A 24,671-nucleotide genomic window follows, 5' to 3' on the forward strand; every position below is an offset into this window, starting at 1 on the left:
TTCCTGGAAACTCCTGGTTCTGCGTCTAGCCCTCGGGGCCGACAACCTGCCTGAAGGCCTGGCCTGCCAACACCTCTTGCCCCTCCCCTTCCCCCCAAGCCCACCGGGCCTGCATCCCCCCTGGCCTGGCCTACCCAGCACCCAGCAATTAGAGCTGGCCTCCACTCCCCCTCCAGATGAAAAGTGCAGTCCCAGTCTCATGGCTGTGTGAAGAGTTCTCTTAGAAGCTGAGGAAATGGGTTAATGGTGGTGGCCTGCCAGGGAAGTGACCTGGTTCCCCACCACTGACCACCATGCTTTCCATAAGTCTTGAAGGCATGGGAGTGCTCTGAGTAAAATGTGACTGTACCACACCTGCAGCACAGCCCCAGTGACACGAGATTGCCTGGGGGGAACAGTCTGTGTATATATGCTGGGATGTGACAGATACACATGTGCTTACATAGGAAAAAGCCAGATGAAGGTGAACGAAGACACTAACAAGGTAGCTCCAGGACACAGATCACGTGTGATTTTCTTTTTCTTCTTTATGCTTTTCTGAATTGTGCAAGTTTTCTGCAATGTGTATCAATTATTTTTCTAATTTAAGAACTTTGAAATTATCTTCTAAATAACCTCAGTTGAAATCTGTAGAAAGCTTTCTAGATAAGAGGCACCTTCACTAATTTACCACCTCATGTAACCCTCACACCTACCCATTATGAAAGATGCGGTCGTTGCCTCCGTTTCATAGGTGGGAGAACTGAGGGGCACGTGAAGGGAAACGACCTGTCTGAGGTCACACAGCAAATGAGACCAGAGCCCGATTCCCAAGGACAGACTCCTTCCACGAGGGGTTTGCCCAGGGGCCTTAAATCTCGAGCCTTCAAATCTTAGGCAAGACTTCAACGTTAGCCAATGCCCTTGTGTTGATCATAACAAAATACATTCTGAGGTGTAATCTGCTAACAGCCCTCACCGCCCCAAAAGTCTCAACCTAAATCACAGAGATCAGAGAATGTCAAGGACAGGAATGTCCTCTAACATGCTATGCCCCAGGTGCCAAATGCTTTTGCAACACCTGGGTTCCCTAGGCAACAGCCTCACCCCATGCACAGGTGAGAAACAGTAAATAGTTCAAGGTCACAGAACTAGCAGAGCCAGGGCTGGACCCACCCAGGCATGGATTCAAACCCTCCCACTTGACCACTTCATGGGAAGGGCATTCATGCCACACCCTGTGTTTGGACTTCACCCCCCAGGTTGTATAGGAAGAATTTCAGATGGCAGGGGTGGCTGGGGGAAGGGATGGTGAGTGATAGGATCATGCTAATGTGCGAAAGCTCAGCTGGCCAGAAAGACCAGCATGGGGACTTCCCTGGTGGCGCAGCAGTTAAGAATCCGCCTGCCAATGCAGGGGACACAGGCTCAAGCCCTCGTCCGGGAAGATCGCACATACCGCTGAGCAACTAAGCCCACGTGCCACAACTACTGAGCCTGCGCTCTACAGCCTGAGAGCCACAACTACTGAGCCCACATGCCAAAACTACTGAAGCCCGTGCACCTAGAGCCCATGCTCCGCAACAAGAGAAGCCACCACAATGAGAAGCCCACGCACTGCAATGAAGAGTAGCCCCTGCTCGCCACAACTAGAGAAAGCCTATGCGCAGCAACGAAGACTCAATGCAGCCAAAAGTAAATAAATTTATTTTTTTAAAAAAAAGAGTGAATCTGAAAATAAAAAAAAAAAAGTGAAGAGAAAGCACTTTGTAAGTTTTGTGCAGAATGAAATACATGTGCCCATCCCAACCAGGGATGTAAAGTACGATTTTGGTGATTCCACATAAGAGTCAAATGCTCTCGTGTTCTCATTTAAACTGGCATTGCACAATATAAAGATGAATGGTGGGCTTCCCTGGTGGCTCAGTGGTTGAGAGTCCGCCTGCTGATGCAGGTGACACAGGTTCATGCCCCGGTCCGGGAAGATCCCACATGCTGCGGAGCGGCTGGGCCCGTGAGCCATGGCCGCTGAGCCTGCGCGTCCAGAGCCTGTGCTCCGCAACGGGAGAGGCCACAACAGTGAGAGGCCCGCGTACCGCAAAAAAAAAAAAAAGATGAATGGTAATATTCACACTAATAATAGAAACATTTAATTTTAATTTAGCTAGAGTGACATTTTTAAAAAACACCATTTTTAAAAATGAGAGACGAGGAAAACCTTTGTATTTAGTATCTTTACCAACATTTTCTTCCCACTTGTTGAACAAGGCACCCCACAAAGTATGTAGCCAGCCCTATGGTCAAGGAGGAAGGGACCAGGCCCTGTGACCCTATGACCACAGGTCCCATAGCCCAAGGGCTGTGTCCCAGGGAGCCAGAGGCTGGCGACTCAGTATGAGGCCACGGCCCCGTGGCCTGAGTTCCTGGTGTGGTCAGCCTGGCCTCAGACCCAGCATCTGAGCCAGGAGGACCCTGAGTCCTTCCGGCCGTGGTATAGGGGGAGGGACAGAGAAAAGGGAGAGAAAGGTCAGCAGGGCCAGCCAGTGAGTGACCGTGGCCTGGCCACCCCTCACTTCTCTGAACCTCAGTACCCCGCTCTGACCTGTGCACTGCATTCTTCTCAGACTGCAGGAGGGGAAACAGCCAAAGGGGGAGCATCTTGTGAGCTGCCAGTGTAAAGAGGCACCAGCAGGTAGCAAGTCGCCATTGGCCAGGACTCCAGAACCCCATCCCTGAAGGCCGGCACTGGCCACCCCGGGAGGGACCTGGGCTGAGGTCCGAGAACTCTGCTGAGAGGTCCTAGGGACTGAGACGGTGCTACATGGGGCCCGGAGTCAGGGAGAGCCAGGGGGACCTGAGCTGCTTGTCGTAGTGGCAGGGTGTTCCGGGCTAAAACATCTGGAAACGCGAGTACCCAGGGAAGCACTGAGGGGCTCTGTGTCAAAGGTCAAGAGGCCACAGGCCAGGCAGAGTATGGCCTGGACCAGGGGTGGGCACTGACCATCAGCACACGTGGTCACCCCGGGGCCACCTTCCCTGTCCAGGCCCTCAGGGCAGCAGGATCAAGGAAGTTTCCCCAGAGAAGGAGGGGCACGTCTCCTTGGTGTTGGTCCCGCTCACAGGGCACAGGCGGGCCCTTCTGGGAAGAGGCCTTCCCAGTGTCCGCCCTGTGCAGAAACAGCCCTGACACTGCCCCTGCCCCTCCCTTTCTCGCATGCCCGACATTCTCTGCACAGAACATGCAGCCCATAAACTCAAGACGGCCTGTTCTTGCTGTAGAATGTTCAGGAAAAGACAAAAAGACACCATGGGAGAAATAAAACGCCCCCCCAGATACCCCTGCGCCTGGGCTCCTCCTCCTTCTCCGTTACCTGTGGACCGTGTGCTGAACTGGACCCGTGACTCCCTCTCCCTGAAGGGCACCCCCACGACCACGGAAAACAACGCCACGTTGTGTCGTTGTGGATTCTATTTCTTCCTTCGTCTGCCCTTCATTTTCTTAATTCTCAGAGTAAACACGCATTACTTTCAAAGTGGAAAAAAATGGTCCACCTTACTAGGAATTCTTTTTTTGTTTACAAAAGCGGCCCGAGGCAGCAGCTGCCCAGTCTGGGCTCCGTCCAAGCCGGAAGCCCCTCGGTCCCCCTGGGGCAGCCCCAGCCGCCCGCCCTCCCCGCCATGCTCCTCCCCCCACTGCCTCCTTTAAAGGTGCCCCGGGGCCACAAGCCACCATCTGCCACCTGCCTGCCACCCGCCACCATGCGTTGTCTTGCCAGCCTGGCCCTGGCCCTGCTCGCCCTGAAGGCTGCCCTCAGGCTGGCCCCGGCCCTCATCTTGCCAGGTACGCCCAGGAGGGTCATCCTGGACTCCCTCCCCTCCAGGTGCGCCCCTGAAACACTGCCGGACCAGGCAGTTTGGTAACTGGGACAAGAGGAGAGAACGGGGGAGGCACATCCCGCGGCGGGGTGTGTCAGTGACAGCAGAAGAGTGGGATACTGCCCAAAGATGCCCGTGTGCTGGGGGACTAGAGCCACAGGGCCCAGGCCACTGTCCCAGGGTGAAAAGTGACCGGGCAGCTAACTGGGCATGGGGGGAGCCTGTCCTGGCCCCTCAGGGTCTTAACTCCACCTCCTGCAGTGCGCCTGAGGCCTTGTTTCCTAATTTTTACAGCTGATTCACACTTTTGTCAGCTGTGTCACATTTCTGGCAGATTTTTTCTTTCCTAGAAGCAGAGCAGAGCGCTGGGCTGCTGGGGACCAGCCTCCCCATTGTTCTGTCCTTGCCCCACCTTGCTTTCCCCTGAGGAGCCCCAGGGGAGGCGGGATCCGGCCACCCCCCACCCACCTGCCCATCCTGTGTGCAGGGCAGGCGTGTGTCCAGAGCTCAGCTCCTCCTCCGAGGATTCCTGCACAATCTCCTGTGTCAACGATGAGAACTGTCCCCAAGGCACCAGGTGCTGCGCCAGGAGCCCCTGCTGCTGATCCTGCATGGTCCCCCTCATAGGTAACGCCGCCGTCCCTGCGCCCCAGTGGAGCCCCATCTGGAGGGAGGGAGGGACCAGCTTTGTCAAGGGTCCCCTTGAGCCGGCACTCCACACTCCGCTCTCAGTGAACCCCCCAGTGGCCCCATAAAAGCCCGGTCATGACACCGCTTCACCTGCTGGACCCACTGGAGGCCCAGCTGAGGCTCGCCCACTTCCTCCCAACATCACCAGTGCCTGGCTCAGCGATCCATGAGGGCTGCTGTCTCCCTCCCAGCCTTCAAGCTCCAGGCCACCAAGGGGGGGTGAAGGTTGGCGGCCGCCAGAGACCAGCAGTGGGGCAGCCCCAGCAAGCCAGCGGGCGATGAAGGCCTGGCCCGCCTCTCCCCTAGTACCTGTTCCAAAGGCTGGCCGCTGTCCCCGGGTGCAGGCCCTGCTGGCCCCAAAGCTCTGCTTAGAGAGAAACGAGTGATCCAGGGATGACCAATTATGGAAAACCAGAAGTGCTGCTTCAGCTCGTCGTGTGCCATGAGGTGTATGGTCCCCACCACAGGTAAGCATCCCGGAGACCCCGCCCTCAAGACACCTTCCCGAGACACTGCCCTGGGGATGGTGGACTTGGCTTCTCCCTTTGCCTCCCCTGACCTTGGGGCCTCTGCAGGTCCCTGAGGGCAGTAAGACACAGGAGAGGGCGGGGGCTCAGGCAGCAGTGACCCAGGGCTGCAACAGCTGCAGGCCTCTGCATGCACTTGATGCCGTTGGGTTAGAGTGGGTCTCAGACTAGCAAAGGGGGCTCAGAGGAACACTTGCTTGGTGGGACTTGGTCCAGCTGGGCCCACCTGCAATGCTTGTGCCTTTGCCACTTAATCTGGGGAGGAGCTCTGGGTTAGGAGCCCAGAGACATGGTTCCCAGATAACAGTCCCTGCCAGCTGCGACCTCGCCTGCCTGCCTGCCCACGGGTGATAGTGAGGGCCCGAGACAGTAGTGTGGAGGGCTCACTGGCCCACACACAGCATCCCTCCCTCCCCTGCCTCCACCGTGACCAGGCTCCACCTCCTCTGAGGCCTCCGCGTCCCCTGCAGAGGGCTCTCTCCAGTGAGGGACATCCCTGAGAGCCCCTGGCTGCCAGGAGTGACCGGTCCAAGTCCCCTCAGCCAGAATCTTCTCTCTTGGATCCAGTCAGCCCAAGATGCCTCCTACCTGCTGCTAATAAAAACCCACTTGGGGCTTCCCTGGTGGTGCAGCGGTTGGGAGTCCACCTGCTGATGCAGGGGACACGGGTTCATGCCCCAGTCCGGGAAGATCCCACATGCCGCGGAGCGGCTGGGCCTGTGAGCCATGGCCGCTGGGCCTGCGTGTCCGGAGCCTGTGCTCTGCAATGGGAGAGGCCACAACAGTGAGAGGCCCGCGTACCGCAAAACAAACAAACAAACAAACAAAAAAAACCACTTGGCTTCATGTCTCTCGGTCCTCTGTCTGTCTGTCCTTGGCACCTGCCCGGGGTGGCGGGGGGCAGGCGAAGCACACAGGCTTTGCCCCCAGGAGCTCCCCAGCAGGCCTGGAATCTCCTGGAAGAGCCAGGCGCTGGGAGCTGGGGGCCATGGTGGCGTCTCTGGGCTGGGAGAGACTTGTCCACCAGGCTCTCGGTGCCGGCCCCTGGGGTCTGACCCCTTTCAGAGGTGCTGATGAATGGGGGCTCGGGAGCATGAGCAGAGGCTGCAGGGAGGGCTTGGGGCTCAGCGGCTGCCAGACCTCACTGGCCTTGACCAGCTTCGGGGACACACAGAGGGCAAGGTGTTAGAGGCTGTTCCTCGGGCAGCCTGGTTTAGAGCCTCCAGTGACGTGTGCATACCCCACCCCACACCCAGTGAGTGTCTTATAATTCATTTCAGCTCTGACAAAACCAGCCAGAGGGAAGTCCCTCTGGTCCAGGGATTAGGGCTTCACACTTCCACAGCCAAGGACATGGCTTCAGTCCCTGGTTGGGGAACTGTGCAGCTCCCACAAGCTGTGCAGTGCAGTGCAGCCAAAAAAAAAAACAAAAAACTACCCAGAGTTCAAGTCAGGCCCCACAATCAAGGGCTCAATCCCATAAGGCAGGGGTCCCCAAACCCTGGGCCACAGACTGGTACAGTTTGCAGCCTGTTAGGAACCATGCGGCACAGCAGGAGGTGAGTGGCGGGCGAGAGAGCGAAGCTTCATCTGCTGCTCCCATCGCTCCCCATCGCTCCCCATCCCTCCCCCATCCCTCCCCATCGCTCCCCCATCACTCCCCATCGCTCCCCCATCGCTCCCCATCGCTCCCCATCGCTCTCCATCACTCCCCATCACTTCCCCATCACTCCCCCATCGCTCCCCATCACTCCCCCATTGCTCCCCATCACTCCCCATCACTCCCCCATCGCTCCCCATCGCTCCCCCATCGCTCCCCATCACTCCCCATCCCTCCCCCATCGCTCCCCATCACTTCCCCATCGCTCCCCATCACTCCCCATCACTTCCCCGTCACTCCCCATCACTCCCCGTCCCTCCCCATCACTTCCCCATCACTCCCCATCACTCCCCCATCGCTCCCCATCGCTCCCCATCACTCCCCCATCACTCCCCATCACTCCCCATCCCTCCCCCATCGCTCCCCATCGCTCCCCATAGCTCCCCCATCACTTCTCCATCACTCCTCATCACTCCAAATCACTCCCCCATCGCTCCCCATCGCTTGCATTACTGCCTGAACCATCCCTACAACCGCGGTCCGTGGAAAAATTGTCTTCCACGAAACCGGTCCCTGGTGCCAAAAAGGTTGGGGACCGCTGCCCTGAGGCTAAAATTCAGGGGTTCCCATAACCCCCCCAGATTCAATAGTTTGGTAGAACCGACCCGCAGATCTCTGAAAGCACAATACTTATGTTATAGTTCTACTATAGAGGATACAGACCAGGAAGAGCCAGATGAAGAGACACATAGGGTGAGGGCGTGGGAGGGGGATACAGGAACCTCTGTCCCCGTGGGCTCAGGGTATGCCACCCTCCCAGCCCATTAACCATCACCAGCCCAGAAGATCCCTGAGTTTCTGTGTCCAAAGGCTTTCTTGTGGGTTCTTGAATAAGCATTATGAGGAACTTCCCTTGTGGTCCAGTGATTAAGACTCTATGCTCCCAATACAGGGGGCCCAGGTTCGATCCCTGGTCAGGGAACTAGATCCCACATGCCGCAATTAAGAGCTCACATGCCGCAGCTAAAGAGCCTGCATGCCGCAACTAAAGATCCTGCATGCCACAATGATGATGATCCCACGTGCCACAGCTAAGACCCAGCACCGCCAAATAATTAATTTAAAAAAAAAAAAGCATTACAAGGAAATCATCAGCAATCGGTGATTAACTCAATCCCCAGCCCTCTAATCACCCTAGAGTCACCTCATTAGCATAAACTTGGGTATGGGAAAGGGGCTCATTACAAATAACAAAAGGAAATTGTAAGGAAATTCCTATCACTCAGGAATTTGCAAGAGTCTTTGAAGCTGTGTGCCAGGGACAAGGACCAGATTCAGTTTTTATGTGCAGCCTGGTTTTCGACACCTACAGTCCATGTGAGCAACTTTCAGTTCTTTACACACCTACACCCAGGCCAATTTGCCACCTCAGGTGGCTCAAAGTGCAGCTTAGGGCAGTTCCCAAAGTTCGGCCCACATCGGCAGCAGCGTCACCTGGTGGTGTCAGACGGCTCCACCCAGACCCACTGGGTCAGAAAGGCAGGTGGGGCCCACACGCTGTTTTCAGCAGCTCCAGGAAATCAAGGACTGCTGGGTGAGGCTGCAAGGCTTCCTGATTTCAAGGTGCCCCCCAATCTCCAGGAATCTTGCCAAAATGCAGATTCCAATTCTGGAGGTCTGGAATTCTGCATTTCTAGCTGCTCCCAGGGGAGGTAAAAAGTAAAAAGGGAAAGAAGGCTGGCCTTCCAGGACTGGGGCATGTTGGGGGCCAGCTGGTGGGAGGGGTGTGTGGGCGGCCACGTTGGAAGGTCCTGAGTTGGGTAATGCACAGCTGGGAGCACAGTGCAGCGCCAGAGAGGAGGGGCTGCAGGAGGACGCACGGGAGGGAGGCCTGGACGCTGGGCAGGTAAAGGGCCGTTCCAGGGTGTGAGAAAGATGGGGCTACAGGTCCTGAGGGAGCCACACCTACCATGCAAAGGGACTCACAGTGCGGTGCTATTGTACCTCCAGGAAGCCCAGAGGCTGGAGGACAGTGGGCACACCCTCCCACACCCCTGCCTGTGCTGGGCAGGTGCCAGAAGAGCTTCTGGGGGAGAGAGGTGAGTCTGAGATGGAGCTGAGCCCCTCGACGGGGCTGCCGCTCCTGCCGGGGCCCAGACCCAGGAAAGATCCCCGGCGGGCCCTGAGCCCACCCTGACTTGAGCTTAGAAGGAACGGGGTGGGGGGGCTCACCAGCCTCCCCCCTCCCCCTGCCATGCTGAGGACTCCTCCCCTGCAGAGAATGCTCATCACGCCCCAGTCTCTGCATTAACCACGTGTCCAGCTTCTGTAAACTTGATGCTCTAACATCTGTCCTACATGCATACCCTGGACACCTCGATGATATGCCTGACTCACCTTGCTCAGCCTCCTGCCCCCCACACCCCTCCTTGGGGGTGTAAAGTAAACAATTCGGAGACCACACCCCCACCGCCTCGTCTAGGGGGTCTCATACTCCTGGTCACTCTCCCAGTGCAAGGCCAGGGACCACACCACTAGGGGGAGACCCTCCACCCCACAGCCCACTGACATTATTCACACTAGCCGGTCCTAATAAGCCTGTCATCCTTCCTCTCCAGCTCCTTCCAAGGAAACCACAGTAAAGCAACCCACAGTTTCTCCCCACTCCTGCCCCGCCACCTCCCCACCTCCTGGCTGACCCTGTGCTTCCCCTTGTGGCTCTTTGTGGAGGGATGTGCCTCCTTCTCCTGGGAACTGTGAATGATAAACTATCTTCACTGGCAGTCATCTCAGATTTTCTATTAACACGCTATATTTTAATAGTCACTTTCAGGGGCTGGACATCCATCCCAGAGAGACCCGGGGCTGCGAAGGGGGTTCTCTCCCCACTGCACCACCTCTCAATGCTTGCTCACAGCAGCCCACCCCAGAGCTCCCAGCACCCTACTAGGCTGATCCCCTAGCCCCACCATAGCTCTATCTAGAGAGAGGCCGCCCCCTGCAGCACAGGTACTCAGTTCCTACAGACCCCAGAGCAGGAGCCCAGGTGGAAGGCAGGAGAGGCTGGAAGAAGGGCCCCATCAGTACGGCTCAGTGCCTGGCCCACAGGCTGCCACCCCCAGGCCCCACTCCATACACTATACTGTGCACTTCTCCACCCCGCACCAGGAGGGCTCTGCAAGACTTGCTGGTGGACAAGGTGGAAGGCTGGGCAAGGTGGAGTGATGGGCAAGGGGGATGGATGGAAAGGTCGAAGGACGGACATAATGGAAGGAAGGGCCAGGGGGAAGGCTGGAAGAGTAATTCCATGGGCTGTGGGCCCCTGGAAGCCGGCCGTGTTCAGGATTCGGGAGGGCAGAAGGCCCAGCACCTTACCCAGCTGGGAGCGAGCCCCTGGCCAGGACGGAGAGGCATGGGGAGGTCTGGGCAGCTGCAGGAGACCTGGATGTTCACTCTCCATGTGCCCATGGGCTGTCCTGCCCTCCCTGGGCCTCAGTTTCCTGTACACAGAGAAGGGCAGAAAGGACATGTTCATGTGCCCAGCAAGAGCTGGGGCCAGGCTGACTTTGGGACAGCCACCAGGTCTGATTCCTCCTCTTACTCGGGGGTCTGGAGACGCAACAATGCTACCAGGCCCTGAGGGAAAGTCTTCTCCTGAGAGGAAAGCCCTTGGCCAGGTTTGTCCAGGGTCCCCAAGGCCACCCCCCAGGTTCTGTGATTCTCCAAAAGGACTCAGCATAGAGTCACACTCATGGCTAAGATTTATTCTAACTAAGGAGACAGAGCAAAACCTGCAAAGAGAAAAAGGCACATGGGGTGAACTCTGGAGAAGACCAGTCATGAACTTCCAGACCTCTCCCCTTAGAGTCACCCTGGAGGCACTGAATCCCCTGGCAACAAGCTGGGACCATGAAGTGTCTACCAAGCAAGCTCGTTAGAGACCCAGCATCCAGGGGTTTTTATCAGGCCTGGTCTTGTAAGCACCCTCTGCCCAGCGTGTACCAAAATTCCAGACTCTCCGAGGGAAAGCAGGTGTCAGCACAGTGCACTACTTGTCCAGTTTGGGTGCAGGGGGCTACTCTTACCATAGCGGGAAAGTTGTCGTCAGTGTAGGGGACTGTTTAGCAGTCACGTTTCCAGACACCAGTGGAGGGCCAACCCGGTCGGCGGGCCCGTCAGGACTGGCAGCCTCAGACGTGCTGTGTCGGGGCTCTTCTGCGCACCAGGGCTTCTGGCAGGTTGTGGTTTGAGTACACCTGGGGAAAGAGAGTGGGCAGGTTGAGGACAGAGTGATCAACCACCCTGGCTGGCCTGGGACTGGGGGATTTCCCTTGATGGGGACTTTCTGTGCTAAAACCAGGACCACGGTGGGCACACCAGGATGGCTGCTCATCTAGTTGAGGCACAATTTCAGGAGAGAAGATGCTGTTGGCAGAGGGTGGTGGCAAGAGTGCGAGGCTCAGCCTGGAAGGAGGCAGAGGGAAGGGAGGGAGGGTAACCACGTGGGGGGCTTATCTGGAGGGCTCCCGACAGAGGCCTGTATCCCTGCATCCTGACCACACATCCTCAAGTAGCACTTTGACAGACCTGGAGACTGAGCCAGGCAGGTTCAGTGCCCGGCCCAGGTTACAGGGTGCGCAGGCAGTAGGACCAAATTAGTACCCTAACCTCCTCACAGTTATCTGTCAGCTCATCTGGCCCTGATTCCAACTGGAATGGGAACAGGTGTTGGCGAGTCCCCACACCTCTCTGCACCTCAGTTTTCATCTGTCAGCAAGTGTGTTGGATGAGAAAGGCTCTGAGGTATCCCGGCTCTCCTTTCCACCCTCCCTCTGGGAAGGAGACAAACTCATCTCCTACAGCTCTGATGTCCTGCCAGGTGGACCCATGGCTTGTTCCTCATCGAGGACCTTGCAGTCCGAGGAGGGCATTCAGGTCAGATCCCCACCCCAGGCCATTCCATCCCTCAAAGTCACCAATAAGGCAGTTCTGGGATCAGAAGGAAGGTGGAGGGTGCTAGCAAGTAGAATCAGGAAGGAAATAAGGGGATATCCCTGGTGGCACAGTGGTTAAGACTCCGCGCACCCAATGTAGGGGGCCCGGGTTCCATCCCTGGTCAGGGAACTAGATCCTGCATGCCGCAACTAAAGGATCCTGCATGCCGCAACTAAAAAAAAAGATCCCTCACACGACAACGAAGATCCCACCATGTGCTGCAACTAAGACCCGATGCAGCCAAATAAATAAACCCACAGAACTGAGTAACTACCTTTCTCCAACACCTCTCCCCACCAAAAAAAGGCCAGAAGTTTCTCTCCAGAGAGGGTAGTGGAGGGCACCTGGAATGAATTGCCTCAACCCTCTGGGAGAGTGGGCTTACCTTGCTAAAATCTGAGTGACTGTGGCAGTTCGAAATGCAGCCTCAAATCCTTGGGCACTCCTCCCCTTGAGACTGAGGTCAGAGACCCCCTCTTGAGTTTAGATGGGGCCGTGGCCACTTCCACCACGGAGAACGCAGACCCTGCGTGCTTCTTGAGGCTGGTCATAAAAGGCAACGGGGTCTCCCTTGTTTGCTGGAGCACCCACGGTTGAACCCCTGAGCTAAGCAAGAGAGGCTGGCACACGCGGGCTCTTGGTAGACTGTCTCTAGCTTTGAGTGGTTCCAGTGGAGGCCCCAGTCATTGTACAGCAGAGACAAGCCATCCTCAAAACATCCACAAGCACAATAAAGCAAGCGGCGGCGTCTGTTCCGTAGCAACAGTAACGATGATGAAGGAAACATACGCATGCTCAAACCTGAGGCCACACACCCCGACCCACCCAGCTGTCCTCCTCAGCCAGGCTCCCAAAATGTTGGCAGCTCTGGAAATGCCTCTGCAAACTCTCACCAGCCCAAGAGGAAAGACCTAAGAAGATGACAGCAGTAGCTACCCAAGAAAATGGCCTGATGGCGAGGTTCACTGCCAACATGCTCTACTCATGTGCTAGAGTTCCTTCTTTTTAGCCCACCGTTCTTTCTTTTTCTTTTTTATATCACAGCTTTATTGAGGTATAATTCACCTAACATAAAATTCGCTCTTTAATGTGTACTCAGCGGCTCATCATACATTCAGTTAATCGTGCAACTATATAATTCCTGAACATTTTCACCACCCCAAAAAGAAATCCCATACCCATTAGTCACTCCCCATTATACCACCACCCCCATCTCCCCAGCCCCTGAAAACAATTCATCTACTTTCAAGTCTACAGACTTGCCTCTTCAGGACATTGCATATAAATGAAATCATGTAATATGTGGTCTCATTGGACTGGTTCCTGTTAACTGAAAAAAATGCGCAACCTAAAAGTTGAGAATTGTTTTATTTGGTGGACTTTCTGAGGATTTCAAACCCGGGAGGCAGCCTCTCAGATTGCTCTGAGGGACTGCTCCGAAGAGGTATTGAAGAGGAACCAGGATATATAGTTTTGTAACAAAAACCAGGTGGTCATAACAACAAAAGATTACTGTTAATTAAAGAAAACCGGGCATCTCAAGTTAATTAATTTAGCACTTTTTATGTATGCGAAGATGCTAGTCTGGGCTCATTGAAATCATTCCTTTGATATGCACCTCAGCTATCTGGGGCCAGTATCCTGTTCGTTCCCATCCTGAGTCCCCTCAGGGCTCACCATCAAGGGGCAGCTGTAGTGGCTTGATGGCTGCAACATCCTTTGTTCACTGATTTAGATTTAGATTCCACACTTTAGAAATTAAAAAAAAAAAAGGAAAAGAATGGAGGAGAGGAGAAGGAAACAGGAAGAAAAAAGAAGAAGGAAGGGAAGGAGGGCGGGCGAAAAAACACCTCACGTACAATTTTTGGACTCCACATAAACTCAAAAAGCTTGAAAGCTAGAGGCTCACAGAGTAACCAAGGCTTCAAAATCAGGAAATGATTTCTAAAACACCCAGCCACACTATCAATCAAGCAGGAGGATATAATAAAGACATTTCAGACCTGCAAGGCCTTTACTGACCTCCTTTGCATCATTTCTCACAGAGGTACTGAAGGATGTGCTCCACCCAAACAAGGGCATAAATCAAGAAATAAGATAAAGAACAGAAAGTAAGAGAAGGGAAGCCCAATAAGTTTATTTTTAAAAACTAAATTAAAAATAAACTGCCAGGCAGGTCCCTGGAATCTTAAGCCAAAAATACAAAGCAATTCTTAATTCCATGGAAATAAAAAGTCGTGCAGGGCTTCCCCGGTGGCGCAGTGGTTGAGAGTCCGCCTGCCGATGCAGGGGACGCAGGTTCGTGCCCCAGTCTGGGAGGATCCCACATGCCGCGGAGCGGCTGGGCCCGTGAGCCATGGCCGCTCGACCTGCGCGTCCGGAGCCTGTGCTCCGCAGCGGGAGGGGCCACAGCGGTAAGAGAACCACGTACCAAAAAAGAAAAAAAAGGCGTGCAGGAAGAAAGATAAATCAAGTCCACGTACACAACTCAGATACATCTTGCTTGGCTTACCCCGCAGTTTCTTTTACAAGTAAACGTCAATATTTAAAAGTCAAGAGACTGCACATAAAATTCCAGAATCCTAGATTCTTTTTTGGAAAAACTGCAAGATCTAGGCAATCTGTGCCTACATTTCCGCACACCTGCGCTGAGAGGCCTTCCCAGCGTGCCACAGCCCAGCCCTGGGCAGTCTACAGCCGGGGCTTCTCTAGAGGGTATGAGAAGCCCGCGGGTAAGGCGCGGGGGTGGGAGGTGGTGGGAAGCACGCACTGACGACAAAGCGTCGCCTCCTATACTCCGAATGAGGGCTGGGTACCAGAGGGTCCCCAGGCCTCCCAGCCTCCGTTTCTCGACACTTTATTCTTCCCCACCGCCCCTCCCATTTTTCCGAAGTTGCTCGGCGCCTGTCACTCACTTCATCTGTCCGCGCCCTGAGCGAACATCGCCCCAGCAGGAAAAAGGAACCGGAAGTGATTTCCGGCTGGGCGGCAGGCGACGAGCCTCGCTTCCGGCGGCGCGCCGAGTGACGTAAAAGAGCGCGCCGCGCAGCGTAGGCCGAGGGCCGTGCTGGGACGTATGGAGGTCAGCCGGGGCTCTTGCGCCAGCGGCGGTGGTGGCGGCGTAGGTCTCGGGGCCGGGGGGAAGAGGGTCCTGAGGAGCTTAGGTCCTGAAGGCATGGGGGCGTGGCCGGGAGAGGAGACCGGGAGGGCGCACGGGACGCAGGGTGTAGGGGTGGGGGACGGGGGTCACAGGGGTGGGGGCGGGCCCGGCCCAGAGCCTCGCCTGCTCGTGCGCACGCGCCCTTTTTCCGAGGTCCAGCGTGGCGGCCTGCGATCCCGCACTGGTCCTCCGCGCTGTCGCTGGTTGGCCTTCGTGCAAGTCGTTCTCTTTCTGCGTCTGAGGGCCGAACTTCTGGGTTGGTGTTTCCACAAATCCCAGTTGGGCTTCTGAACTTGTTTTCCTCGCTAGCTCGTAGGACGGTCTTTAGTCGGGAACGTTTTCAGTGCTTCCCCGCCGTTGGGGCTCTGTGGATGGTGGATGTTACCCTTGGATCGGTGTTCCTCCTCACTGAGTCTCTTGCTTTATGTACAGTTAATCTAAGCTTTCTACAGCTACAACAGTGAGCTCACGTAAAAATAAAATGTCCCAGGCCAAGTTCTCGGAAATCGAAGGTCAAACACGCTCTCTGCTTTGGCAGGAGGGAGGCCCAGGTTATAACGCCTTTTATCGTGCCCCGGCGGGGTGCCTTACCCAGGTCATTTATTCACGCTGGTGAGCAGGACAGAGTTGTTAAAAGCAGCTGCATCGGGATATGTAACATTCATGGAGGAGGTAACGTTTTTTGTCTGGGTGCGGGAAGATGGGGGGTGATTTTCCGGGCCCTATGAAGGGGGGTTAAAAAAAAAGAGGCAGTAGGCCTTGCCCTGCCCTGCCAAGGTGTAATGAAAGTGCAAGGCCTGTGTAGAATGAGGGTGTGTTCCAGGGAGGAAAAACAGGTAAAACTGGGAAGACAGTTCTGGGCCATGTTGTGAAGTGCTTTTTATGATTGGTTCAGGAGGTTTGCTCTTGGAAAGTGTGTGTGTGTGTGTGTGTGTGTGTGTGTGTGTGTGTGTGTCTCTCTGTGTGCGTCTCTGTGTGCGTGTGTGTTTAGTAGGTCGGTGAGTAACAGTGTAGCTTGGTTTGGGGAGGCTCACTCACAATCTGTAAGTATTAAAATAACATCCACAGAAGCTGTGGGATGTATATGTGGATGATATGTCCAGGGTTTTCCATGAGTAGTCTAATTTAAAATATCCTGTCTCATCGTCTCCATAAGTCAATAATTTTTAATCCTGCGTACTTTTAAAAATTCAAAAAGTGGGGGGGGGGACGCTGTTCAAGCCCTGTGTGCAGAGACTCCCACTCGAGGTCTTGCGTCGGGCCTGGGATTCTGAGGTGTTGAGCCATTCCCTAGGTGATTCTACAGCCAGGACTGGAAACCCTCCAGCCCAAGCTCCTAAGTGATGCTCCTAAGTCTTGTTATTTGGTTATATCATGTACCGAAGCAGAAGTCCTCTGAGATTTTTGCTTCAGAAAACGCTGCTGCATGCGCACGGTCAGTCAGGAAGGAGAGGTTTGGGCTGGTTTATGGGGAGTGTGGCTGTGACTCTTTATTTTTTTAATAAATTTATTTTATTTACTTATTTTTGGCTGCGTTGGGTCGTCTTTGCTGCGCGCGGGCTTTCTCTAGTTGGGGCGAGCGGGGGCTACTCTTCGTTCCGGTGCACAGGCTTCTTATTGCAGTGGCTTCTCTTGTTGCGGAGCATGGGCTCTAGGCACATGGGCTTCAGTAGTTGTGGCGCGTGGGCTTAGTTGCTCTGTGGCATGTGGGATCTTCTCGGACCAGGGATTGAACCGTGTCCCCTGCATTGGCAGGTGGATTCTTAACCACTGCACCACCAGGGAAGTCCTTATGATTCCTTTTCATTTGTCTGGTTCTTCTGTTGTGTTTGGGAGTCGGGAACTGCCTCTGCACCACTCCCTTCTCTGTTCTTTTTCTCTTCAGGGCTTTGGAGTCACTTGCTAGGAGGCTTCTCTCCCCGCCCCCCAGGCCGCCATGGCTGCTCGGCTGGTGAAGCGATGCACGTGCTTCCTGAGGGAAGCCACCCGTCTGGCCCCTGCCGTGTCCCCGGTTGGCCAGCTGAGACTCGCCCGGAGAGCCCAGAAGCCTCTGACGTCCTCGGCTACCTCATCCAGCTCCCGCCTCCCAGGTCCTTTGTCAGAGCTTGTGGAGAAGGAACAGGTGTTTACTCCCTACCCTGAGCGCCAGGAGGTGGACCAGCTCATCGAGAAGGCCACCAGGCCAGAGGAGCTCCTGGAGCTTCTGGGTGGCGGACACTGTCTGCACGAGAACCACGCCGCCCTCACGCTCATCCAGCTCTCTCGCCTGCTGTCTGAGAAGCCGAAAGACAAAGCCTTGCTCATACAGGATGCCCGCTTTCGGCAACTTCTCCATCTTGTCAACAGCCAGGTGGGTTCGAGAGCCCTTCCTGCAGGTTCAACAAGCAGAAAACAGCAGAGGCCCCGGAGTCCGAAGCATCCAGTCACTTTCCGGGTGTAGACAGGAGCTCTGCTGTGTGTTCAGGCCCTCCACGTCCAGTGGTATTTTTTTATTTTATAGATTCCAAAGTACTTTAATGTGTTTCTTCTCTTTTTTAAAATTAATTTTTATTAGAATATAGTTGCTTTACACCGTAGTTTCTGCTGTACAGCAAAGTGAATTAGCTATTCAAATACACATAACTCCTCTTTTTTGGATTTCCTTCCCAATTAGGTCTGCTTTCTCTTGTTAATCCTCACAGCAGGTCTGTTAGGTGAACATTGTTGTCCTCATCTTACAGATAAGCAACTCAGACACAGTAAATAGAAGCAGAAGGATCGAGCATGGTTCTTCTCAATGCCTTGGGGGCTTTCCCCCTCGCCCTGCAGTCTTGGCTTGCATAGCCCCCACTCAGTGTCTGGCTGACGGGGGAAACACTCTTGAAGCTGGAGGAGATGAGGGGTGACTAGCAGAGGATCTCAGAAACTTGAGCTGCCCATGGGCGTTATCCGATCAGATCCGTAAAGGTGGAGCGTGGAGAGAAGGGACCTGTGTGTGGCAGGGATTGGGGGCAGGACTCTACCCAGTTTGTGTTCCGTGTGAGGAAGGACTCCCTTCATGCAGACTCTTCCCGTGGCTCCATGGGGTCTGCTGGAGCCAGAGGGCCTGGGGCTCAGCAGAGAGGTACAGACCCTCCCCCTGGCTGCTCCAGAAGGGCGAGGCCCTGTGTCCACTTGTCAGGGATGGTGAGGAGGAGACTTGCAGCTCAAGGAAGGGACCACATTAAATGAAATTTTTCAAACTGTAGGTTATGAAAGTGTAGTGGAAGTGGCCAAGTGTTTTTAATGAGATAGAGTAATGTAGAAAACAGTTCACATGTAGTAAGGGAAGTGTTTCGTGGAACTTTTTGTCTTAGTTAAGTGTGTATGTGCAGGTCACAGTAGAGCTTTATTTCTTACTGAGAATATAACTCAAAAATTAAGTAGATCCCTTCTTTTTCTAAGACTATAATTCTAGTTGTTATTCATTGAACATTTTACACACAAAGTAAGCTTTAGAGACAAGGCTGAACATTTGGAACAAAATTACATTGTAACAAATTACATTGTAACAAAATTACAAACTAGTAATGAACCAGGAACAAAGTATTTAGAAATGTAAGCAGTGAACAAGATTTCTTTTAAAGAGCCTTCCTACTTCAGGGAAATCTGCAGAAAAAGCAGGAGCCACTGGAGGCTCATGTGATGCTGAGATCAAATTCATACCTATTTTTTGTTTTGCTGCACCACGCAGCTTGTGGGATCTTAGTTCCCCAAACCAGGGACTGAACCCGGCCCCTGCAGTGGAAGCGCAGGGTCCTAACCACTGGACTGCCAGGGAAGTCCCGCATACTTTTCTCCTTCTGCCCGGCCTTTCACACAACGGCTTTTTTGTTTGCCCCTCACGTGTGTGTGATTTCAGCTCCCCCTCTCAGAAGTGCAGCCCCATTTCACAGATGAGGGCTCAGGAGACTTGCAGAGTGGCAGAGTTAAGGGCCTTAGCACCGCGGACAACAGAGCCCTGCTCAGCTGCTGAATACTGCCTTCCCTGAGGGTGGGACCAGAGGGCTCCCCGAGTGGCCCCCGTATTCCCCTGAGGCCTGGAGACACACCCTGCAGGGAGCGCTGTGGTGGGCCTGCTGGCCCAGACAGGCTGTGAGGGAGGAGCAGCCTGGTGCGCCCGCGTAAGTGACAGGTGGGGAGCTGCTTCTAGGGAGGCAGCCACCAGCTTGGAGCGTCGGCCCGCTCTGTGACAGCACAGGGTCAGCAGGGTCCCGGGTGTGACCTTGCCTGTGTCCCCCCACCCAGATCACTGCAGTCTGGCATGGGACCCTCGTGAAGCTGCTCCGGAGCCTCTATGCACTGGGCCTTCCCCCCACCTCCAAGGAGCTGCGGTCGGTGGAGCAGGAGGTCCGCTGGCGCATGCGCAGGCTGAAGTACAAGCACCTGGCCTTCCTGGCCGAGTCCAGCGCCAACTACATGCAGGAGCAGGACTCCCAGGAGCTGCTGGCCGAGCTGCTGGTGCAGCTGGAGCGGCGCTGGACAGAAATCGATGACAGCCGCATGCTGGTGGCCATGATGATGAAGACGGGGCACCTCTCCGAGTCTCTGATGACCCGCCTGGAGGACAAGGTACTGGGATCCAGAGCCCTGGCAGCTTCTGTCCAGAGTCTGGGGCATGGCATTGGAGGGACTGGCGCTTCAGACAGCTGGAGGCAGCTCTCCGCACCCACTGGCTCCTCCAAGGATCCAGGGGGGTGCAGAGCCTGAACCCCACTCCTTTGTATTCCTCCAAAATTGCGTCTTGCACATAACCTGGAGGCGGCATGGCCGGCAACTCCTGAAGTGTGTCCTGGGCCGCCCCAGTGGCTCAGCCTCCGGCTAGTGCTTCCTAGAGACTCCACGTCTGCCCACCCCCTGCTCCACCCCCAGCGCTGCAGTCTAGTCAAATTCAGCCCCTGTTCCCGTGGTAGCGGGGGCTGGCCCAGATGACTGCTACAGCAAGCTCCGCAGCTCATGGGCCCCGGGTCCCCTGCCCTGGGGCCTGGGGATAAGTTTGGCTGCAGACATGGCGCCCCCGTCTGGGGGCTCCCTGGGGTGGGCGTGGGGGCAGGCCCTGCACGGGTGGGGCCTGTGTTTAGTAAGCTCAGGCCCAGTTACTGTCTCGCAGGGCCTGCACTGCATGGGACCCCTGGCCCTCGGGCCGTCGAGCTGACCCTGCCGGCTGTGGTTGACAGTGCCTGGAGCTGGTGGAGCATTTTGGCCCCGAGGAGCTGCGGAAGGTGCTGGTGACATTGGCAGCTCAGAACCGGCGGTCGGTGCCCTTGCTGCGGGCCATCTCGTACCACCTGGTCCAGAAGCCCTTCCCCCTGACGAAAGGCATCCTCCTGGACCTGGCCTACGCCTATGGTGAGCTCTGTGCGCGGAGAGCAGAGTGGGGCGGGGGCTGAGCTCTGGCCGCAGCTGTGTCAAATTCGGTGCCTGCCTCACCGTGGCGGGCACTGGCCTAAAAGGCTGCCACAGAAACACTGTGACTCACGGGCCCTGATCCTCTCTGCTGGGCCTCAGGGATAAATTTGGTTACAGACACCAAGCTCTTGCTTCTTGAGACCAGGGTGGGTGGCGGGTGGGCCTGAGGGTGGCCTGCCGATCCTCACCAGTTAAATCTCGGGCTCTGTCCCCAAGGCAAACTCGGCTTCCACCAGACGCATGTGTTCCAGCGCTTGGCTGCAGACTTGTTGCCCCACACTCCTAGCCTGACGTCCAGCGAGGTGGCCCGCTGCACCAAGTCCTTTGCCTTCCTTAAGTGGCTCAATCTGCCCCTGTTTGAGGCCTTTGCCCAGGTGAGCTGGGGTGCAGGCCTGAGGCCTGGCTTTGAGGGCCTTCTGTGCCTGACCCCCTGCGTAAGCCGGCTCCCTGGTCATTTCATTAGGGAGCCCCCTCCGGCCTGGAAACACTTCCTGGTGGCAAACATGGAGTCCTTATTCTGGCTTATTGGAGAGAAATGATACGATTTAGTAGTGAAAGAAAATATAGTTGTAAACGGTTTCTTCCATTCTTTCACCAAACTTCATAGGAGTTTTTGTCTGTCTTTGGCTAGCTGTGTGGGGAGCAGTGTAGACAGCGAGGCTGAGAATCCACTCAGAACTCTCCCTGAACTTCCAGCTACCCCAGAATGGAGTTGTGAAGAAAGAGGATGTTTGCACTTAGGTTTATGTGCAACAGGTTGAAACTGTGTTTGTAGGCTGAGGAGTATTTCTAAAGCTGTCGTCAGGGGCCTTTTGTGTGTGTGATTGCCTCTGGGAGGATAGGGTCTGGCCCTCTGCCCACTGCCCTGTGTAAATTACCCCTTGGGGCTGGGAGCTCATGGGCTCTGGGGGAGGGCCAGGTCTGCATGGGGCACTGGCCACCGGGCACCTCTCATCCGGCCTTTCTGTCCTACCTGACCGGCCCAGCACGTCCTGGACAGAGCCCGGAGCATCACTCTGCCACATCTGTACAACATGCTCCTGGCTTTCGCCCGTGTGAACTTCCGCCCAGAACGGGAGGATCCATTCTTCAGCCTGGTACAGTCTTCACGCCCCCAGCTCCTATACTCGCCCTGCCTCGGATGCTCAGCCCTCCTTGGAGCAGCTCGGGACTGAGTGGGAGGGAGGGAAGAGACCGGATATGTGCTGAGGGGCCCCGGGTGTAGGCAGTAAGGAGGAAGGCCCGGCATGGGCACGTGGAAGGAGCTGGCTAGAGCCAGGCGTCCCAGGGATTGTCTGGGGACGAGACACGCAAAATCCAGCATGGCAGCCAAGGGTCAGGAGGGCATCCGACGGCTCACTGTGCAGTATGGCTGGGGGACCCTTGCTCTTGCTTCCTAGGGCTCCCTCAATGCCCTGTTGGGGCTCAGAGACCTCAATCCACTTGCAGGGGTGAGAGCATCCTGTGAGTGGACTGGGTATGACCCTAGGGCCCCGCGGTGGGCACTGCCCCAGCCAGCCAGCTGCTTCCCCTTTCATAATCTCTAACTCCTCTCAGGGCCAGAAATACCTCCCCTGTGCAGGAGACGTGGTTTTGTGCCATAGGTCCCTGCCAGTGGGAGGGGCAGCGGGGGGAACACAGCTGCTGTCCAGATTGGGCCTAAGGGATGAGGAGGGTTTCTGGTACCTTCCACCAGGGGTGCCCCAAGCCTGACCAAGAGCACCTGGGCCAGCGTTGCTCCCCATCACCTCCTCGGGCCTCAGCGTGGCCAGGTCATAACGCAGCTCCAGGTGCTGCCCACCCAGGGATGCCTGCGGCCACGGAGCAAACCTGCTTTCCCCACCCCACCCCGTCCTTGCCCAGGTGCATGAGAAGCTGGGGTCAGAGCTGGCGGGCCTGGAGCCAGCCCTGCAGGTGGACGTGGTGTGGGCCCTGTGTGTGCTGCAGCAGGTGCTGGAGGCCGAGCTGCAGGCTGTGCTCCACCCTGAGTTTCACACCCAGTTTCTAGGTGAGCGGTGGGGGGTATTCCTCCCTCTCCTGAGTGGTGGCAAGCCCCCTGTGCATCCCCCGCCCCATCCCAAGTACCGCCCCAGCCTTGAGCCAGGAGGGCGCCTGGGAGCCTCAGGGCTCCACTCACCATCCGGGAGACTGGGCAAGCCCGGGCTCACCCAGCATCTGCTCCTTCTCTGTCCACTCCTAGTGGGTGACCGGCAGACCCTCTTCCCGCTGCTCCTGGCCAAGAGTCCAGGGTGAGACTTGGGTGAGGGGTGCCTCTGGCTCTCCCACCTGGCCCCCGTGTCCCTCCACCGTCTTCCTCCTGGCCCTCCGCTAGCTCCTCCCCTTTCTCTCCATCCTCTACCGTTAGGTGTCGAGTCGCCAAAGGATCAAAGCACCTTCCAGAAGCTGCTCCATATCAATGCCACTGCCCAGCTGGAGCACCCCGAGTACACGGGCCCCCTTTTGCCAGCCTCAGCCTTGGTCCCCAGGCCCTCGGCCCTTGACAGGAAGGTGACCCCCTTGCAGAAGGAACTACAGGAGACGCTGAAGGGGCTGCTGGGGAGTGCCGACAAGGGCAGCTTCATGGTGGCCACGCAGTATGGCTGGGTTCTGGGTGAGGGCCCTCCCCCTCCCCCTCCCCTCCCCCCCCTCCCCCTCCCAGCAGTCCCATCTGGGGATTGTTCTAAACCTGCCCCCTCTGCTCTCCAGGGTCTCTGTTCATCCATCGTAGGGGCGGGGCTGTCAGCCCAGTTGGACGCCAGGGGACAGTCCCCAACACGTTTTCATTCCGTGCTCTCCCTAGATGCTGAGGTGCTGCTGGACACCGACAGCCAGCTCCTGCCCCTGAGGGCCTTTGTGGCCCCTCATCTCGCCCTGCCCTCTGGCAGCCAGCCACTACCCCTGGGGGCCAAGAGGTGAGCGACCACACAAGCCTCGGGGGCCACGTGCACTTGGCTCCTCAGCATTCGCTCTTTCCTCCAGGGGCCTAGGAGAGCTGTCAGCACCCACAGCGCCCCTCTTCCTGCAGGCTGGCCTTCCTGCGCTGGGAGTTCCCCAACTTCAACAGCAGGAGCAAAGACTTACTGGGGCGCTTCGTGCTGGCCCGGCGTCACCTGCTGGCCGCTGGCTTCCTGCTGGTCGATGTGAGTATCTGTTGGGTGGGTGGTGACTGCACAGGGAGAAGCCTCCAGCCCGGTCGGGTTATGGGAGGAGCCAGTGCTCACGCGGACCCCAGCTCTTGAGGTCAGCCATGTTGGGATTCCCCCTTCACGTGAGAAAAGGGAAGTTTGAAAGGGTGTTGTATCTTTCTCAATGTCACACAGCTTTTAAGTATCTGATGCCATAGGCACTGTTCCCATCTCCACAGCCAGGGCCTCTTAGACGGGGTAAGAGCAGCCAGGTGCCCAGGTCTGCGTGCCGACGTGTGCCTCAGCCAGGGTTCTGCTGTGCTCCGGCCCTGGGGCCTGGCTCCAGCTTTTCACTGCAGAGACTTGTGCCACGGGAGCAGGCTGTCCTGTTAGGGGCCGGAGATTCACATGAGTGACTCTCCTGTTGAGTTTTTTGTTTTGCTTTCGGTACAACTTTTAAAATCTAGAGGCTGCTCTTGGTCCTGTGTAGCCGTGGGCCCCTGCAGCTCTGAGCACTGACCAAGTCAGGGTCTCTTCCCCACCCATGCTGCGGCAGCTCCGTGGGCTTCTTCCTTCGGGATTTGGAGGCCAGGGGTGTGGTGTGCAGGGCAGCAGGCGGGACAGGGGTCCCCGCCTGCCCTGACTTGTCTCCTGCCTCCCCAGGTCCCATACTACGAGTGGCTGGAACTTAAGTCTGAATGGCAGAAGAGCGCCTACCTCAAGGACAAGATGCGCAAAGCAGTGGCAGAGGAGCTGGCCAAGTAACCTGTCCCGTAGCAAGGACTGTGTGACCAGGGGGCCGGACTCCCCTGGAGGCCTAGCCACGAGCACTGGTGGGCCAGAGGTGGCACGCCCGAGGACAAACCTCAGTGCAGGACCTTGGCCGGAAGTGGGCTGGTGGCCAGCATCTCTGAGTGGCAGGTCGTTCTTTCATGGGTAATAAATCTTTAATCAGCTGCCTGTCTGTACCAGCTTCTCTGCCACCCACGGAGGACCCTTGTGTACATTCGTGCACGGCTGGCCTGTTGCTCAGGGCTGGCAGTCAGCCCCAGCACAGGCTGAGTCCTGCAGTGCTGAACCTCAGCGCACGAGGACCTTCCCGGCGGGGGGGCAGTGGGGTTTTCAGTGCATGGCTTGGGGTTCTAATCATGGTGTGGTTACTGATGACAGTCGTCCTGGGAGTTCCCCTCCCATCCGATGGTCTTGGGAGAGTGGGGGACCCTGACGGCCTACACTGCCACATGGCATAAGGCCAGTCACTCAGGAGGCACTGGCTCTGAGTAGAAGACAGG

The 24,671-nt window shown here is 56.3% G+C and overlaps 1 protein-coding gene, 2 non-coding genes and 1 pseudogene across 8 annotated transcripts; all 4 read left to right on the plus strand.

Annotated features, from left to right (window-relative positions):
• Positions 1-3,738: 3,738 nt before the first annotated feature.
• On the plus strand, positions 3,739-9,414 carry LOC137228805 (whey acidic protein-like; annotated as a pseudogene).
• A 5,228-nt stretch (positions 9,415-14,642) lies between these two features.
• Positions 14,643-24,335, plus strand: TBRG4 (transforming growth factor beta regulator 4). Of its 6 annotated transcripts, none has more exons than XM_067745733.1 (12): positions 14,708-14,788; positions 15,366-15,499; positions 16,713-17,177; positions 19,094-19,417; positions 20,023-20,194; positions 20,471-20,628; positions 21,241-21,351; positions 22,118-22,262; positions 22,620-22,865; positions 23,055-23,166; positions 23,280-23,394; positions 24,043-24,335. In XM_067745733.1, the coding sequence occupies exons 3-12, from the start codon at positions 16,764-16,766 to the stop codon at positions 24,142-24,144; spliced, it is 1,899 nt and encodes a 632-aa protein (XP_067601834.1). In that variant the 5' UTR covers positions 14,708-14,788; positions 15,366-15,499; positions 16,713-16,763; the 3' UTR covers positions 24,145-24,335. The 6 variants fall into 6 exon arrangements, with proteins under 6 accessions (XP_067601833.1, XP_067601838.1, XP_067601834.1 ...); XM_067745734.1 differs by lacking the exon at positions 14,708-14,788 and adding an exon at positions 14,981-15,083; XM_067745732.1 differs by lacking the exon at positions 15,366-15,499 and having other exon boundaries at positions 14,643-14,788.
• Positions 19,721-19,857, plus strand: LOC137229635 (small nucleolar RNA SNORA5). The gene has a single exon (XR_010945787.1). It is a non-coding gene; the product is annotated as a small nucleolar RNA SNORA5 (small nucleolar RNA).
• Positions 20,244-20,377, plus strand: LOC137229634 (small nucleolar RNA SNORA5). The gene has a single exon (XR_010945786.1). It is a non-coding gene; the product is annotated as a small nucleolar RNA SNORA5 (small nucleolar RNA).
• Positions 24,336-24,671: the final 336 nt, after the last annotated feature.

The sequence above is a fragment of the Pseudorca crassidens genome, chromosome 8 (genome assembly GCF_039906515.1).
Source record: "Pseudorca crassidens isolate mPseCra1 chromosome 8, mPseCra1.hap1, whole genome shotgun sequence".
Classification (NCBI taxonomy): Eukaryota; Metazoa; Chordata; class Mammalia; order Artiodactyla; family Delphinidae; genus Pseudorca; species Pseudorca crassidens.